General features: G+C 32.1%; 3 protein-coding genes across 4 annotated transcripts in view; 2 read left to right on the forward strand and 1 right to left on the reverse strand.

Annotated features, from left to right (window-relative positions):
• Positions 1-2120, forward strand: part of LOC132714496 (nucleoprotein TPR-like) — a 94918-nt gene extending 92798 nt beyond the window's left edge. Inside the window, exon 59 of the mRNA XM_060697390.1 lies at positions 1142-2120. Coding sequence (XP_060553373.1) covers positions 1142-1392 — 251 coding nt within the window. The 3' untranslated portion in view covers positions 1393-2120. The remainder of the gene's footprint in view (positions 1-1141) is intronic.
• A 748-nt stretch (positions 2121-2868) lies between these two features.
• On the reverse strand, positions 2869-8581 carry LOC132714499 (tektin-2-like). Of its 2 annotated transcripts, none has more exons than XM_060697394.1 (7): positions 8441-8581; positions 7855-7916; positions 7113-7529; positions 6683-6897; positions 5672-5894; positions 5243-5466; positions 2869-4364 (listed from the first exon to the last, which is right to left on the reverse strand). In XM_060697394.1, the coding sequence occupies exons 3-7, from the start codon at positions 7524-7526 to the stop codon at positions 4172-4174; spliced, it is 1269 nt and encodes a 422-aa protein (XP_060553377.1). In that variant the 5' UTR covers positions 7527-7529; positions 7855-7916; positions 8441-8581; the 3' UTR covers positions 2869-4171. The 2 variants fall into 2 exon arrangements, with proteins under 2 accessions (XP_060553377.1, XP_060553376.1); XM_060697393.1 differs by having other exon boundaries at positions 8363-8499.
• Positions 8582-8619: 38 nt separating this feature from the next.
• Positions 8620-18809, forward strand: LOC132714500 (all-trans retinoic acid-induced differentiation factor-like). The gene is made up of 7 exons (XM_060697395.1): positions 8620-8769; positions 10954-11090; positions 11770-11841; positions 12279-12350; positions 13008-13123; positions 14048-14148; positions 14931-18809. Exons 1-7 carry the CDS (start codon positions 8689-8691, stop codon positions 15045-15047), a joined length of 696 nt encoding a protein of 231 aa, XP_060553378.1. The 5' UTR covers positions 8620-8688; the 3' UTR covers positions 15048-18809.
• Positions 18810-19210: the final 401 nt, after the last annotated feature.

The raw sequence follows: 19210 nt of genomic DNA on the forward strand, positions 1-19210 counted from the left end.
CTCAAAAGAAACCTATTGCTTAATGCAATACTTTTAAGTGGTCCAGAGGCTAAAAAAATATAAAAATTGAAAAAGTCTTACATAGATCAATGTGGGCATTTAAAACAGAAAAATATGAAAAAGATTATAAGTAAATATTCCAAGAATTAAATTGGATTTGAAACTTAGTGCAATTATCAGCTGGATTTTACTGACATGGGTTTAGATTCATCATTTTTTGGTCATTTTGCACAATAAAAATCATTATTTTGGAAAAATACAGGGAGAAGTAATGATATGAAATTTTGCACACACATGTTATTGGTAAATACCTACATTATATGGTAACCTCAGCGGAGTCCCTTTAATATTCACCTTTGATCAAGTGAATTGTTTGGATAGACAGTCATTCAGTAGTGACCACTGTAACCCTTTACTACTGTTTCTGTTAGTATAGAGCTAACAGGAAGATTTAATAGATTGAATTTGTCTACTGTGTTGTGTATTTAAATTGACTTTCAGTAAATACGACTCAATTTTGCAATAATTAGAAGACTGGATTTTTTAGATAGATTTTAATAGATAGATAATAATTGGCATGAAACCTGAGAGGAATTAATGTATAATGTAGAATTTCCATGTACGTACTGTGAAATCATTCAATTTTGTGGGCATGCAGTTTCGTAGTTTTGTCAAAAAGGACATTTTTGTGGGATCTTAAATTCATGGAGTATCTGTTTTTGCAAATAAATAAAATGCAAATAATGTGATAGAAATAATTATACAGCAAACACAAATAAAATTTTGGATGGATCTTTAATTTGTTGATTGACCTTACCACGAAATCAAGAAAATCAGTTCTCCACGAATGCTAATGTTTTTCAGTTATATCAAGTTATCAACTAATGACAAAATATTGTTTTCAACCCGATATCCTATGGAAGAAATATTTAAATATTAAACATTTTTAATTCCAATTGTATTTGAAGGGAATTGTTAGTTAAATCCCTATAATTGTAATGAGACTATAACATAATCTCTCTAAAAAAATGTTCTATTTTTCACAAGATGTTTCTTTGATCTAGCTAAATGTTGTATATTGATATTTCATCATCAGTCCAAAAGATGTTATTATACTGTTATTTTGTTCACATTTTTTCAGCAAAGCCCAAAATTCAGAAGATAATTTGGGATGCTCCAGCGCCCAGTCAGACCACAGTCAGCCCTGTAGTAAATGTCAGCTCCCCAATTCCAACTGTCACACAGATGGGTCAACAGCAACAATATAGACAAAGTCGAGGAGGTCCACAGAGGGGTATACCCACCAGAGGAGGAGGCTTCCAGAGGGGTCAAAGGCGACCAATGAGAAGTCGTGGTGGAATGATGTATCAAAGAAGACCTCCGATGTATTGAGATAAACTTTCATTAATGAATTCAAAAGTTTGTGGAGTAAATTATGAGTAAAATTCAAAAGTTGATGCAAACAATGATAAAAAACGATTCAAAAGCTTGGGTAAAGTCGACTTTTCTCATAGTGCTTTTTCACACAATCAGTTGTTGTGAGAGAAAAAAGGTCATTTGGATTTTTGTTGAGAGAAAAAAATCATGGATTTTTTGGACTATCAAGTCCAAAGTTTGAAACTAAGACAACTTATTGTGTACATGGATCAAGTTTTTTAGTTTTGACAGAATTTTTGCTGGGAAGAGTGTCTTCATCAATACATGTGTACATGTATTCATTTTGTTTTACTTCATACTTATTTAAACAATTCAAAACCTTTTTTGAGATGATTTTCATTTACATGTGAAGTAAAATTCCACATATACATGTGAATGATGAGAATTAAATGGAAAAATAATTGTTTTCGTGACATTGAAATACATGTATCGTTTCATTTCATATATGAATGCTAGCGTAATTTCATGATGAAACACGTCCATTTCATATGTCATCTGATAATCACTATACAATTACTGAAAGTGCTGTACTCCCTTGGATCAATGTTTTGTTGGATGTAAAGTAATGTTATAGGTGTAGTGGTACATGCAGATTGTTTATTGATACATAATGTGTTCACATTGCTATGTTAAACATCTCATTCTGTTTGAAATGCAAGCATCAATTAAAGTGATAAATTTTTCTACATGTTCTTGTTTTCTTGCTGTGTGAAACTCAACGCTGTGAAAAATAAGGTTGTTTTATCATGATGAAATCCTGAAGGCTTTTGCACTGAACCTGAATGCAATACAGTACAATATGTACATGATAATGCAACATAAAACACACTGCCATTATATGCTTACAGTATTGGTAAAAAATAGTGAATATTGTTGAAGCTTTCCAGCTAGCTTACATAAGGTTGTTGGTTCATCCACCACTAAAGCTAGAAAGTCACCATATCACCTTTATAGTGTCAGAAGAAAAAAAAACTACATTCAGTGAAAAAGTAATTTCATTGATGGACTTTCTGTTCATTATCATCTCCAGTCATTAGATGTAATTGTTCCTTTTGTTAACACCATTCAGTTAAGATGGGCAGGCCTGAGTGATTAATTACAAACATCTGAATGACATAACGTGCTACATTATAGCATGTTATGTCATTCAGATGTTTGTAATTAATCACTCAGGCCTGCAGCCTTTGTATTTATATTACTGCCCATCTAATGACTGGAGATGATAATGAACATGAACAGATAATGAACAGAAAGTCCATCAATGAAATTACTTTTTCACTGAATGTAGTTTTTTTTTCTGCTCACGCGGCTCATATCATGAATTAATGCATTCAACAGTCCTATCTGTTTGAATGGGGAATAATGTTAAGGGTGTTCCAATTAATATTATTACCAGAATTTCAGAGCAAGTACAAGAAAGAAACAAGACGATACACATTCACTTTTATTTTTTCATTCTCATTAAAAGATATGCAAAATAACAAAGTTGTTGAACACGCCATAAAGAATGTCTTCTAGGTTATGTTCAGTCAAACTTGTCCGACTTTCCTGTTTTAAGTGTCTCTTGTATTTTATTCTTTCTAGGACACTAAATCACTCATTTTGTAAAACAGTTTACATACAAATAAAACAGTTTTTAGTCACAAATAAATTTAATGTTCTCTTAAATTGTTTATTTTTCCTCATTCAACAACGTAATTTTTTTTTTGGCTCATATACTGAGTTTGAAATCTTTTTCTTTTTTTTTCATTTTTATACAACAATTGTATATTCTATATAATTAAAAGGTTAGATTGCATCTTGGATGCAACATTTAAGATTAAATAAATTCATACATGCAACATTATTTTTTCATTTGGTGTTTGTGTCTCAGTAAAATGATACCTCTAAAAAACATAATATATAAAAAATTTGAAAACGATATACAGGATGTGTATTAAAATGGTTTATAAGGAGGGTGGGGTATAACACAAAGACGATAACGAAAGGTGAGGGTCACTCAGATACTCTCTAGCTACTGATTCAAGCAACAATATCACAGCTTTATAAACAATAAAACAATAACAGGGAGGAACAATGGACATTGCAAACAATAGAAAACTAGAATTACACTGGCTCAAGATTCTTGTAATGAAAGTTCTGTGATATTCACATTAATGATTATATATAACCATTATGTAAATGATTAAATATAACCATTATGTAACATATGAAAAAAACAACATTTTTTTCTTCATTTTTTTCTGACTTCCCCAATACGCATTCATAAAGCCAATGTCCATTTTAATATTGATACTGAGTCATATTTGTACAGGTCTCCGTTGGCAGTTAATATATATAACAATATAATTTGTTCATTTTTTAACACAGAAAAAAAAACTTAAAAAAAAAAAATGTAAATAATTTTATGAGAAAAAATATATCCCAATGCATATGATTCTTTATGACTATATACCAACACAGAAGGAATAAAAACAACAAAAATATGAGCACATTGTAAAATTTTCAACAAGCATTGATTAAAACTAAAAAAATAATAAATTCACTTTTTTTCGCAGTCTTTCATCGTAATTAATAAAGAATAAAGGTTGAAGAATAAAAAAAGACATGTACAAAAACCAAAAATAGTTTGGTCAAATACTGATAAATGTAATACAAATAATTTATTTGAAAATGCTCCAGTTGTGAAAAACATCTAGATTTTTTTTTTCTTTTTTTCAATTAAGTCTGTTCATTATGCCAAAATTTTTGATCTTTCACGTTCAATCCCTGTCAATGTAAGGTTTCTTTCCATGGTTGTTTGTGGGCGGGTGTTCAGTTTCTGCCTAACGTCCATACATTTGTTATCTAGGTCAAGGCTGTTATTCTTCTGGGCCAGGTCATCATTGATTCGGTGAAGGTTATTGTATAGACCATCCAAAGCATGTCTGAAGATAGAGAAAATATTTTTATTACTCAAAGGAAAAAGATTATTTATTGTGAGTGCATCGTTGTATATTCTAAACACAACCAGCATTTTTCTCTATTGAACATAGAAAGACCGAAAGTGTATGTTATTTAAGAAATAATCTATCCCAAACTGATTTTATCGCTCAATAAAATCACTGTTTGGAGTTCGGATACGAGGAATTATATCACGAGGGCGTAGCTTGAGTGATACAGGGCCTTTTTTCCTTCTTTAACAGGGGCCGGTATAGGGCTGCTTCCCCAAAGAAAATTTCTTTAAAATCATGCAGTTTTCCCCAGAAATTCTTCCCCTTTTGCAAATATACCATGTATTTTTTCCCCAAAATTAAGGGCTGGGCTGCTTCCCCAACTTGTGAAAAAAAGCCCTATGATATAATGATGTGCATTCTAACGACAAACAGTGATTTTATCAAGCAATAAAATCACCTATTTGGATATATTATTTCGATTCTCAAAGGACATCATCAAATAAATGATGCTGTACCTGATATTAAGCTAAATTGCGTGTGATTTGTTTCCGTACTTATTTTCAGCGCGTCAAATTTTTAGTGGTTACATCAAGTGTATAATGATTACGTCACATAACTAAATATAGAACCTTGGACAGTGATTTTATTGCATAATAACACACACTTTCGGTTCTTCTATGTTCTATAAGGAAAAATGCGGGTCGTGTTAGAATATGCTATAAAATCACTGTTGACTTTCTATATTTAGACATGTGACATAACCACTTAAATGTGATGTGCTGATATAATTCCTCGCATCAGTGATTTTATTGAGCAATAAATCAGTCTGATTAATATAATAGAGTCTAAAAATATTTTAATATACTTACTTTGCTTGTCTAAGTTTCTCCTCAAGGGCACGTTTTGTAGCCTCTAGTTGTTTCACCTCATCTGTTAGACCATATTGTGGGGCATCCCTACACAGCTCTACATTTGGCCTGTATGTACGATTCTCGAGACGAGTTTGAGCCAACTTTGTTGGATTGATCTTTGCACGAATTGCCTCCTCAATACCTCGGATATCATTTTCCAACTCTGCAATCTCCTCCTCTGTCTAAAAATCAAAATCGTATTTGTTCAATATAAACCACCATTTGTGATCAAGAAACTCAATAATGGGGTTTGAACAATACTTGATCCTTTTTTCATGAATGCAAATAGGAAAATGTTTCAATTTAATGTTTACCTTAATCAAGTAAAAAAAAATCTATAAAGTCATAAAAGTAAAAATACAAGTGAATATTTTGAAATTTGCTTACATTTTTCTTTTGCCATTCAAGTTCATCTCTGGCACGTTCAAACTCGTGAATTCTACGTCTGAAAGCATACTCTGTGGCAATTTTCTGAGCCTCAAGATCATTTTCAGTCTGCTGGAGGGTGTGGTGGATAGCCTCACGTAAACGTGTTGAAGCAGCCATCTCTGCCTCGGCACGCTCCTTGTTGTATCGGCTAAAGTCTTCCCACTGCTGTGGTGTTGTACTCCTATTTTTTTAACAAAAAGTTTCTTTATTAACTCATTTTACTTAATACAGAGCTTTTTACACATTATGCAAGTAAAATATTTTCAGTAGTTGACAACAATACGCATATAGAAATTGGCTCTGTCCGTCACACTTTTGTGTTTGGTCCATAACTAAGTCATGTATCAAAGGAATTTAAAATAACTTGCCACAAATGTTTGTTATAATAAGACAACACAAATGTTCACTATAATGTGATTATGTGTCATGTGCAACGTCTAGACCACTACCTTCAAGGTCAATGTCACACTTGGGGGTCAAAGCTTAACATGGTCTGTCCATACCTCAATCTTTTGAAATAGCACAATTGTGTGCTTCATGTAAAACATCCCTTAGACAGGGGATGTTGGTAACTCTGTTACAAATTCTTGTGCTCAAGGACATACTCTCAAGGATTTCTCTTTTATGCCTATTGATAAAGTGACATGTCCTTGGAAAATACTTTTAAAAGTGATTTCCTGGATATATCTCTTGGATACTTTATCACCAAATGGAATGAATTCCAAAGTTCTGTTTTAATGTCTCTGAGACTCTATACATCTGACAATTACTAAAAAATATTTTGTAAAAATCTTGTCAGTTTTACTAGTGTAAAAAGTTAAAAACTGAAATTTAAATGTCTTAACAGTTATAAATCTGTCATGGAGAGGAAAGGTAGTTAAAACTTAGAGACGGTTTGGAAATTCACCCTTTTCTATGTATTTGTTTAAAAAGAATGTCAAACATGGGTATATTAAAAGCAAAACTTACCCTTTAGGAACTCTGAGGGAGTCTGGCTTGTAGCTGATGTTTGGTGACCTGTCTGTTAGATTGTATTGTTCTACATCAATACCCAGAGCAATATTTTTGTCCTGCAGATCAGCTTGGAGCTGTTGTCGTGCCTCCTGGAGTAGACACAGTTGTTCAAACCCTTCTCCAATTCTCTGCTGCAGCAATTTCTTGATTCCATCAATAACTTCAACTTCCTGTAGATGGATAAAATTGTTTCAGTAAATAGCAACTTACTATATTTTTTCTTATCATTTGAAGTATTGGAATTATCAGTGACCTATTGACAGTAATACTTAAATATGATGTTTCCATTGATATGAATGCACACTGGATAAGACAGTTTGTTGTTAAATGTTAAAGTGCAAAATATAAATGCCCATGAAATTTGTAAATAAAAATAGTGCAATACCTTATGGAGCTGACTTTCAACTTCATCTTCAACAATATCAATTGACTGTCTGCCTTCTCTGAGGGTTAGATTTTCAATTGCAACATCAGTTGGAAGGTTCTTAGCTTCGAGAGCTTGCTCTGTGAGCTCCTTGGCTTCTGAGAGATCAGCAATTTCTTTATCAATATCTGCTAATGTCTTCTCAAGAATTTCTTTCCATTTACGAATAACATCAACTCTGTCAGATAATCTGACATTATTTGAGTGTTGGTCCCATTTTGTTTGATTATCAGTTTCATTTCTAAGATATCTGCTCTCCTGTCTGGTTTGATGGGAAGCTTCTCGCTGACGCTCAGCATTTGTTGATATTGAATAATTGTTTGTGAACCAGTCACAAGGCTGATGCCTAGTGGTTTGACGAACCTCTGTTGCCATGACCTGGATAAAAAAAGTACAAAATAAATATGTAATAAATACAGTGTTTAGTTTGAGAAATAATACAAGTTAAAAATCTTCAAACATTTATGATATATATTTCAAATTTAAATATATTATTTAAAAAGCTAACATTTTAATGCGTGTAAATTCAAAGAAGTATACAATTTTCACTTCCAATGAAATGAGAATCTGTTTGATAGTTCATAAATTTTCAGAAAGTAAGTATACAACTAAATGTTTGACCTTTAATATCAACATTTAAAAAAACAAACTTAGAGCAATGCATGAAAAAAGAAAAGAGATTTTTATATTAATAAACACTTACGATTCTATTTTCTGAACTGCAATCAGTCACTCACTTGCTCTAAATCTTACGATTCCCTTCCACTGAAAAAAGTGATTAAAATAATTTGATCATGCAACATACGTATCATAATAATTTATAATCTAGTATAATGCTGGATTTTGAAAACAGTGAAATAATGTAGAAACTTACCAAATGGTGTCAATACTAGATCTACATGCCATAAATTATAAACCCATGAATGGCTATACTTTCAGCAGAATAAGCCACAGGTGCTTGAAACAAACTTTATAAAGTTTTATATGGGCTATATACTATAATAAGATATATCTTTATATACATATATAGACCGGTTATGTAAAATATTTGATTATGTGACTAGCGCCTGTGGAATAAGCATCCATAATCTATAAGTTATCACCTCAACAAACATGTAAAAGTTGACACCATCACCGTGATCATTTTAAGTTTAACTAATTAAAATCATTTTCGCTGATTTAAGAAATTATTCCTTTAAAAAACAGCTTACCGTGTCAACCACACTCCTTCAATGAGTAAGATATTCCAGGATACTGAGTATTTACAGAGGAAAACTCACGATAATTACCTTGTTGTCCTACTTGCAGTTACTGCTGCAAACTGTCTCGTTGCTATCTAAACACCCTAGTCTATTAATTATGAAACACGATCTATCATTGGTGAATGAACATTAGCTATCCAATGAAAATTAATTGTACAAATAGCGTCCTCGGTTTGCTGTGGTTGCTATTGGCGTTACCAATAGGTAGCGCTTCCGCAATATACTGCGATTATTTCCGGTTCCGGTTTAAAGTTTTTTCGGGAAATGCGTCAATCATGAAAAATCTATATTCTACTTCATTGTTTACTTATTTGACATGGTTTATAACTTTTTCACTTACAAGATGTTCCATTTCAGTAAGTGATGGCATTGATTTACCTTAACTTGAAAATTAAGTTTATTTATATACTTTCACCATTTCGGACATGAATAATTTGGATATCTAGAGAATGTGTGATACATCTGGGACATACGTATGTCCCAGGATACATCGATTTATTCAGGGAATAGACATAAGCACATACAATGTTATCACATATATCAACTTGCATATATATAAAAACACACACATAAATGCAACAAAAATAATTATAAGATTAATAAATGAGTATGTTCTATGTTACCCTAGGATTGCCCATTAAGCTAAAACAGTAAAATCTTATTTCCAATGGGGTCCATTTACTGTAAAATTATTATGCTAACTTACATAATAATAAATGAATTATAAAGAAGTTAAAATAAATGACAATTTTCAACAATCAAGACACATTTTTCAATATAATAAGACAAGTACATTGTACACAAATAAGATGAAATAAATTTTGTTTAAACTAAAACATATCAAGTACAACATGAACATGTTACAAACCCTTATCATAAGTTACACATCAATTTAATAATAAATAAACATATTATTTACTTGTTTATCATTTTCATTACTTAAAAAATGTTTTACTTTCGTTTTAAATGTATTGTCAATTGATTTAATGTTGTCTGGTAAATTATCTTTGTAAATTATGTAGGTTTCTTGTAATATAATATTTAATTATGTAGGTTTCTTGCACATGTAATATAATATTTAATCTTTGTAAATTATGTAGGTTTCTTGTAATATATTATATAATATTAATTAGAAATCCCATGAATTAAGTCAGGTTATTGATTTATGCAAGTGAAATGTGCAGTTTAATGTAAGCGGGCTGGTTAAAATGCCCTTCTTTATTCTTATGGGCTTATCACATAAAATAATATTTCTTGAAAAATAATCATTGTGTTTCTTTCTAACTTGTTTTGTTTATTAAGCATTATATATGATACATATTTAAAAAAAAAGATTTTTGTTGCCATTTACTTCTTAGAATTATTTCCCCTTTTCCCATTTTCAGGATATAAAATATTTGAAGTTCATGAAAATTTTCATCAAGAACAAAAAAAGATTTACTCTTTTCAATGAACCAATTTATTGTTTAATTTCTACATCTACATCGTACGTCGGCGCAATCACACTTGATTATAACGCGACGGGTGGTGCTAGGTCAAGAAAAAGAAATATACAAGAAATGATAGAAAGTTAGAAAAGGTTGGATAGGTCAAAAGGAAGAGATATAGACAAAAAGTCTGGCCAGCTACATTTCGCCTCTTCAACCCAAACCGGTTACGGTGGCCACGGCCGGCACAGCCTTGGATATCACTAGTGGGTACTTGTAGCTGGACCCCTAAGGCGGATTAGAATGTGAGGGCTGATAGCCCCTGCTTGAAGGATACCAAGTCCGGGGCCTCTGCAACGGAGGCAGGTAGGCTGTTCCACGTTGTGGCTGTACGAGGGAAGAAGGAGTTCTTGTAGTACGATGTAGATGTGGATGGTAGATGGAACTTCTTGGAGTGGTCACTTCTAGTGCGGCTCGGGGCAGGGGTGAGATAATCGCTGACTGGTATGTCCACAAGGTCATTGGTGATCTTGAACATCATGGTCAGCTGGGCTTTGGTCCGTCGTGACTCTAATGTCTCCCACTCCAAGTGTTGGATCATTGAGGATACGCTGCTTGTGTTGTGGTAACGGTTCGTCACATATCTTGCAGCTCTCCTCTGGACCATTTTGAGCTTGCATGTAAGGTCCTTACTTGGTATAAGGGTTCCAGACGGTGGAGCAATATTCAAGGCCTGGTCGCACGAGTGACATGTAGGCTGTGCCCTTGACCTGTTCATTGCTGATGCTGACGTTCTTGTTTTGTAATTCCTTGCAGCTCAGAGCTACATTTGCAGCATGTCCAAGACAGATATTTAAGAGCTACACCTACATTATTAGAAACAAAGGTGGTACGTCTTCGACACCTGTATAGAGTAAGACAAGCCTGCAGCTCTGTACAGAGTGACCAGTCCCATTATTGTTGACAGACTCTTTTTAAATTTTCATCTTGATAATACCTTAAATTGATAATTGACAGTTCCAAAAAGTGGGAGTTGGGCATGTCCATCAATGGTTTAAAGAGAATTTTTTTATAGACATGCATGAAATAATTGAATTTTTCTTTTTCTTACAGGAGGTATGTAGTCAGTGTTCATCAGTTCCTAAGGCGGACAGTTTTCTTGTACAATTCTGTAACAATTCTACAGGACATCTTGAAAAGTCATGTTGTGTAAATACTCCAGTTGCCTTTCAAAATAAAACAATTATTGGGTAAATGTTAAAATATTGTGCTCTGTTTGATTAATAAAACATTTTTTTATAGAAGTTATTTTGATTTAATTGTGTAACAAGCTTTAAAAATATCTTCCATAAGCATCAAAAAACTAAAGCAGTTAAATATTCTCTATTGATTTAGGAAAATATTGTTAAGCATAATGATTAAAGTCAATATTAAAATGTATTTCTATGTATTTTATACCTGTTAGTTTTCTAATGAAAATACAAATGTATAGCCATTTTCAACTAAAGAAGCGCATACAGTCTCGGTTTTTCACATTCTCTCTTTGTATTTCTGGAGTCTTCATATCACTAATGCATGTTGGTGTTACTCTTATACTGTACATGTGCTTATAAAAAAATTGCTTCAGTTTTGTCCATCTATTTACATAATGAAAGAAAATTACAATAAGTGTGCTTTTCTGATGGGTTGTATCACTGTCATTGATTGTGTAAAGTTGTACATTTGTATTCACACTCACCATGTGGGCTTGTGGAAATACAGTTTTGATAGAACAATGCCCAAGCTTCAATATGCTCAAGCAATATTTCATATATTATCTCATTATATATTTGAAATTACATGACTCTAGTCTTTAATACTAGTTTGTACGCAAAAACATTCTAAATAGGCCCCATTTTGATACAAACTTGAAAATATTTCTACTTTCAGAGTTGATATGAGTAGCTGTGGACTGAAAAATGTAAATGGGTTATTCAATGACCTTAAAGATCTTGAAGTTATGTAAGTATTATACTTCATCCTGCTGAATTTATGTATAGGAATTTCCTGTTTTCAGTTTGGAACTTTCTTTGGTTACTTTAAAAAGAAATTAACCCTTCACCTGCAGAATAATTTGTGTAATGGATTTGTCATGCTTTGAATTTGGAACAAATCTTACATGAGCTACAAACAGCTTGGCCAAACTCTACAAATGTGTAGGCCACCCGGATTGGTTGTATAAGTTTTATATGCCAATCATCTCTGACTACAGCAGGTTATGGGTTAAGTAGACAACAGTATTCAGACTTCATCGAGTTGAAGGATGATTTAGCACTATACTTATTTACTGTGGAATAAGGGGTGTTCATCATTTACAAACTTCAACTTTTGCAAACTAAATGTATGTACATTGTATCTTGATATGTGTTGGAATTATTATACATGATTTCTTTTTGTAGAATGCTAGAAAATAATACAGACTTACAGATTGGAGAAGATGATTTTAATGGTCTTACAAAATTAGATTATTTGTAAGTAAATTATAAAAAAAAGCATTGTACAAAAAAATTGTTAAACAAAAATACTAAAAACAAGGCTTAATGAGGCTTATTATAAAATTTCAAATCAATTGTAAATGATCCAATTCCAGAAGCTTCTCCTGGTTATTTACCATGCCAAGTTTTTAGCTTTGATAACCTTTAAAATGCTATATCAAAATTGGAAATGGTGGAGGGGTGGGGTGCGTGGGGCTTTCTCCTTGTATTAAAACATGGAAGAACAAAGTGCAGATTTGAGCTGCGTCATGACAAAACCAACATAATGTGTTTGCGACCAGCATGGATCCAGACCAGCCTGCTCATTCGCGCAGTCTGATCAGGATCCATGCTGTTCGCTTACCAACCCAATTACAAGTAGAGTAAATGAGAGCGAACAGCATGGATCCTGATCAGACTACGCGGATGCGCAGGCTGTTCTGGATCCATGCTGGTTGCAAACCCATTATGTTGGTTTTGTTGTGGCGCAACTCATTTTTTGAACTTGCTGAAAAAATACATCAACAGCTATATTGATATTCTAATCATTCATAATGTTATTTCTTGTTATAACATAGGCACAAACTGTCAATTTTTGTCACTATGTACATATAGAATTTGACTTTATTCTTCATTGTGTATGACTACTTTCAGATCACTACCAGAAACTTCCCAGTGTCCAGGAGGAAACAAATCCTGGACATCTATAGAGAAGCACAACAATACAGTAATTTGCCTTGGAGAGATTAATTTATGTCAGCATAATAATGGTAAACATGATTTAAAACTTTATGTAGTAATATATACATAACAGGATCATTATTATGTTTCACGCCCAGAGATAACAAGAGCACTGCATAGGGTGTTAATGCTCGTCTGTTAAAAATTCTAAGTTAAAAAGGGGCATAACTCCAAAAATACTGCTTTCAGAATTACACCTCTTGTCTGAAAGTAATCCAAGTTTCATGTTGATAACTTTTAAAATGTTTGAAAATGGGTTACATTAAAGTTTATTCACAACAACAACAACACCATAGCGATCATAATAGCTGTCTTTTTTTCAAAAAGACAAAGTTGCATACATATGTGATTTTGAGTAGCCTGCTTCCATGGAAAGATTGTTTTGAACAAGGGTTCAGACAGCATCATTATTGAAGGGTAAAGTCAACAGTGATACAAATCTTTAGATTTTTTGTGTTACAGCATGTTATTAGTGAACACAATTTTGTGATTGATTTTGTTACAATATTTTATCAGTGAATATAATTTTGTAATATGTTCTGTTACAATCTTTCAGTGAACTTTTGACTTGTACAAATTTAGAATCATTAGTAGACATTATTTTGAACAATTAAGTTGCACCAAATTGAAAATTTCCATTGTGGTAATATATAATGATGAAATTTAAAATGTTAAAAAATAGTGTCATCATGAGCTTTCCTATGAACTGTTCACTTTACCTGAGCAGCAAATCAAATATCATCCAATTGGATCAGTTTGTTAAACAAAGAACATTTTCATGTGAATTTAAATAACAATGGTACCAACGAATACGTCTTAAGTATGGAATCTTTCACATGCTTGAAGCTTATTTTTGTGAACATAATTATGAAAGGCCCTTTAAATTTTACTTGTATGCTCAACATTGACGTCACCTATTATCAGTTAAGAACATTGTTTCTTTCTTGTTACAGTGACTTGCCAGAATAATAACAGTCATTGTGTACTTACTGGACCTGGTGAGATGGAATGTTTGTGTATATCTGGTTACCATGGATATAAATGTCTTAGAAAGGTAACTTACAATTCTTATCTTTTTTTCTATTCCTAAAGGACAAGACATCTAATGTTTACCATTCTGTAATTTTAGTAAGAGGCATTTTTAGGTCAAAAACAAAAAAAGATGGTCTCTGATCATAGGTGGTCTCTGTATGCAGGTAAACCCTGTTTACATGAGGTCTCTGTTAACAGTTGACCATTGTCTACATATTGTTACTATTTACAAATGGTCTTTATTCACAATGACCTTTGTTTATATAACTTTGGTCTCTTTTTACAAGTGATTTTTGTTTACAGTTGACCTTTGTATACTTGCCGTCTTTTTTATATGTGACCTTTGTTCATATCTTGTATGTGTTTACAGTTGGCCTTTGTTTACATCTTGTGAGGCAATATGTTACCCAGTGGTTAATGTTGCTGCGTAGGGTTTGAATTTGGATTCTTTTATGTGAGGAAGCTAGCTTAGGGAGCATTGGTGGTTCTACTTAGGTGCCTACAGGTGCCTGAAATAATGGACAGAGGTGCACCTGACTGACCTGAGGTCTTCTTCCATCCGTACACCTGGAAAGCTGCTGCATGACCATTATTGTGTTAGTTCAACCTATAACCAAACAAAAATACAACAACACAAGTTATATATTGCCTCTGTTAAAATGTTCTCCTGTTACAAATAGGATCTATTTATGGGTATCTTTTGTTGACAGATTATAGATGATATTTAGCTCAGATTTGTTTGTATTGGAAATTAATTATTGAATAATTGATATATTGAATAATCTATTCAAATATATGTTTTAGGGTACTTTTCCTGGTGTAAGTTACACAGTAACAATTTGTGTATCTACCGTGGTTATATCCGGATTTCTATGGTGTACACAGAGAAGGAAGGTGAAGAGGAAATCACATACATATTGATACAGATCTTGATAATAAATGTGTACAGACAATGCAACTATGACATTCCTATGCAATACATTATTCATTCACTGTTTGTTAAAAGAGATTAAAATTTTGAATTGTAGCCTAGAACCATGGAAACATGGAGGACATGAACCGCTTTGTAATATTTTTAATTTAAGACTTTAGCAAAATGAAAAAGCTGATATTTAAATTGCCCATATATGCATTTGTTATTATGCTACGTAAATGTTTTCAGTTGAAAATTATACAGTAGCTAGTATGCCCTTCCTTTCATTACATTTACTTCGTATTTCTTTGTATTTCTTATACCACCATTGTTTATACAAAAATATATTTTGAATGATGGTACTTTACAAAGTTTCCTGCCTTTGGGTCTGATTTAAGATCAGTTCGTTCAGTATCAAGTTCACTAAGGCTTAAAATAGATTTTCTAGTATTTCCTCATAGTAAGGGCTAAAGCCATGTTATTAGCTTTTATATAGCTACATCAGGGGGCATTTATTCAAAATTATCAATATTGTTTTTGTACATAACCCATTGCTAGTATGTAAGTTTTGCAATTAAACGGCTTCATAGGACTTTGATTATGATTTTAAAAAATCTGAGATACTGATATGTGATAAATTATGTGATAAATGATCTTTAAAAACATATGTGTATATCAGTTTTTGGTGGTGATCATTTTTAGGACTAGGGCATAAGACTTTCAGGGGGAAAAGGAACTTAAAAAAGTTTGAATTATGTCATTAAATTGAACAATACTTTAAAGTAATGCCAAGTTATAGAAAAATATGTACTGACTGAATAGTTCACACGGTAGACTGTGATCAGATGACAGGAATGTGCAGTCTGATTTTAAATTGCACTGGTTGTATGGATAGACTCTGTTCCCACTTGAATGCTCAGGGTTAATGTTTCTCCACACTTAAGAGTGCTTGATTTGTTTAAAACTTTAATACGTTACAAAAACGAAAAAGGACACTTTTAATTAATACTTGCTTTTGATTAATAAATGTTCAGTGGAAATTATTTTTGAACAATTTATTTTTGAAAACACATATTTAAAAAAAAAAGAAAAAGAAATACTTGTGAAGATCAGGAGGGTTAAGTATGCATATAATGTAATAATATGCCACTGTTTTGCAGATTAATAGATTTATTTAATGTGAAAACCACCAAAGTATAACCAAACCAAACTGAGTGATCTGTATTTTTCCTTAATAGAAATTGTGCAATATTGATACCACTCATCATACAGATGACTTCTATAGCTTATTATTCTGTTGTTTTTGTTTTCTTTTCTACAGATATTTATTTTTTGCAAATAATTTGATCAATCATTGTATGTGTAGGCATAACACCATATCTTCAATTCTTGTGTTAGATGATTATAATGTTACTATTCAAATTATTATGTGTGTGCATATGTTGCGTAAAGGTCAATTATTTCTTGATATATACATGTATTTATTTAATTTGATTTTACCGTTTATTTTTGCTGACCAAAGTGAATGATAACCTAATAAATTTGAATGTTTTTTATTGTGTGTGTAGAAAAACAGTTAGATCATACCGTTACTTTATGTAACACTAATGATTTCTAAAGATGACTTTAAATTGACTCCATTGAGGTCTTTTGACAAGACAGGACTGGAAATAATTTTGTGAGATAAATGTTCCACTTGATATAGGTCTAGGTAAATACTTTTGTGCAAAATTTCAGATCATTGGCTCACTCAGTTTTTCCAGGATAATTATTCAAACTTTGAAAAATGACCAAGAATTTTACAATGCATTTCACTGAAATCAAGCTAAGAAAAGCATAAAAGAGATTTTCAATTTATTTCTGAGGATATTTCTCAATTATCTTTTGCATACTTTTCTCTTTTTAGCTCGACTTTTCTATGAAAAGGGGAGCTATCCTACTCGCCCCGGCGTCGGCGTCGGCGTTGGCGTCACACCTTGGTTAAGTTTTTCGTACCACCCCACTTTATTTCAGAAGTATTACAAGTATGGCTTTGAAACTTACCATACTTGTTCACCATCATAACCTCCATCTACAGACAAGAGTACATAACTCTGTCAAGGTTTTTGACAGAATTATGGCCCTTTTTTGACTTAGAAAGTGTATTGAGCTTGGTTAAGTTTTTTGTACCACCTCACTTTATTTCAAAACCATTGGAGGTATTGCTTTGAAACTGACCATACTTGTTTACCATCACGACCTTCATCAACAGACAAGAGGACATAACTCTGTCAAGGTTTTTGACAGAATTATGCCCCTTTTTGACTTAGAAAATACATTGAATATGGGTAAAATCCACTTATTGCCTTAACCCTTTGAGATATTGCTTTGAAACTTTTAATGCTATTTCACATCATTACCCCCATCTGTACGCAAGAGAAGGTAACTGAACTGTTTGAGATATTAATTTGAAAGTTGGAATACTTGTTTACAATCATGATTCCCAAACATGTCCAGGAGAAGGTAATTCTGTCAAAGATTTTATTTGAATTATGGCCCTTAACTGTCAATGTTTTGTATTATAGGCAAGCACTAAAAAACTTAAAAAATCTAAAAAAATTCATTCCTATCCACTTGTTCACTTTACCATAAATTATGTCATATAAACATTGCTGTAATATTCAAGGGTATCAAACAACTAGTTATTTTTCTCTTTTTGTACTTGAAATTAAAATCAGTTTTTTTTTCTTTCTTACCAGCCCTCTTTTGACTTAAACATTTCAAACTTTGCTGCAGTGTTCAAGGGTATCACACAATTCAGTAAAATAATTCTTCACTAAATATCTTAATGCTCATGGCCATTGTTCACTTTAAAAATACAGAGATTCTTGTATTGCCTTTTACTGCAAAAACTTTTTTTATTGGCAAGCAATAAAAAAGTCGAGCGCGCTGTCTTACGGACAGCTCTTGTTTTAAGTGCCCTGTTACTTTATGTATGAAATTTAAGTTTATGTTTTTAAACCTTAGGAGCTCATTTGAGTTCCTTTAATAATTATTACATAATTCAGTTAATTTATATAAATTACATGTACCTGGATTCCAGACTTCCTCACAGTCTGATAATGCTTGGCCAGGACACAGATTAATCACGAAAACAAGGTTTTTAACAGGTAGTGAAAATAGATTGGGCGAGTAATTTCTTTTTCTAATTTTTCAACAATCTGTGGCTTTCTGAAGGGGAAAATATAGCGCATGAAATCAGAAAAGGGAAAATTAACTTCAAACAACTGAGAATGAAATTTTATAAAATTTTCAATTTCAGTTCAATTTTACATGCATGGTTCATAGCAGAGGCTATCTAAGCTGTCTTCTAGCTTTCGTGAAGCATGTGCACAGGGCATTTTAGGGGAAAATATACCTATTTTAGGGTAGGGAAACAGCCTTTATTCGGCTGTAAAATTTTCTTCACAGTTGAGATTAAACAGATATAGATTGTTTTTAAACCAAAATATCAAACATGTTTCACAGGTTGTTTTTGTAATCTTTAATTTAATCTATTTTAGATGTCATTTCCAATGTGTATTTTATGTGAATTGTTTCAGTCCCAAGAAAATTGACAAATATCCTTTGAACGTAAATTAAGTTGAATGATTTTGTTTAATAATCATTTATATGTTGTCATTGATATATGAAAATTGTAAAAATTCTTTTTTAAATGTACATACATTTATTTTATTATGGATTTTGTGATTATGTATTTGAAAATAAAAGAAAACATGTATTCTTGTAAATCCTGTTGTTTTCTTTAATATGTTCTTTGTTAGAAAATGTACCAAATGACAAATACTTCCAATAAGGATGAAGTTTATATATACAAGTAATGTCTAAGATATTTAAGAACTCTTAACCAGTGCTGCAATTTGCATAGCCTTGAATTTGAAAATAAAAGAAAACATGTATTCTTGTAAATCCTGTTGTTTTCTTTAATATGTTCTTTGTTAGAAAATGTACCAAATGACAAATACTTCCAATAAGGATGAAGTTTATATATACAAGTAATGTCTAAGATATTTAAGAACTCTTAACCAGTGCTGCAATTTGCATAGCCTTGAATGTGAAGCTGTATATTGCAAGCTTTAAGCATTTTCACCACACAAATACAAAAATAGAACTACCAACAGAAAAGAGCCTG

This window comes from Ruditapes philippinarum, unplaced genomic scaffold (assembly GCF_026571515.1).
Source record: "Ruditapes philippinarum isolate M1 unplaced genomic scaffold, ASM2657151v2 ctg3982_1_1_1_1, whole genome shotgun sequence".
NCBI classification, from domain to species: domain Eukaryota; kingdom Metazoa; phylum Mollusca; class Bivalvia; order Venerida; family Veneridae; genus Ruditapes; species Ruditapes philippinarum.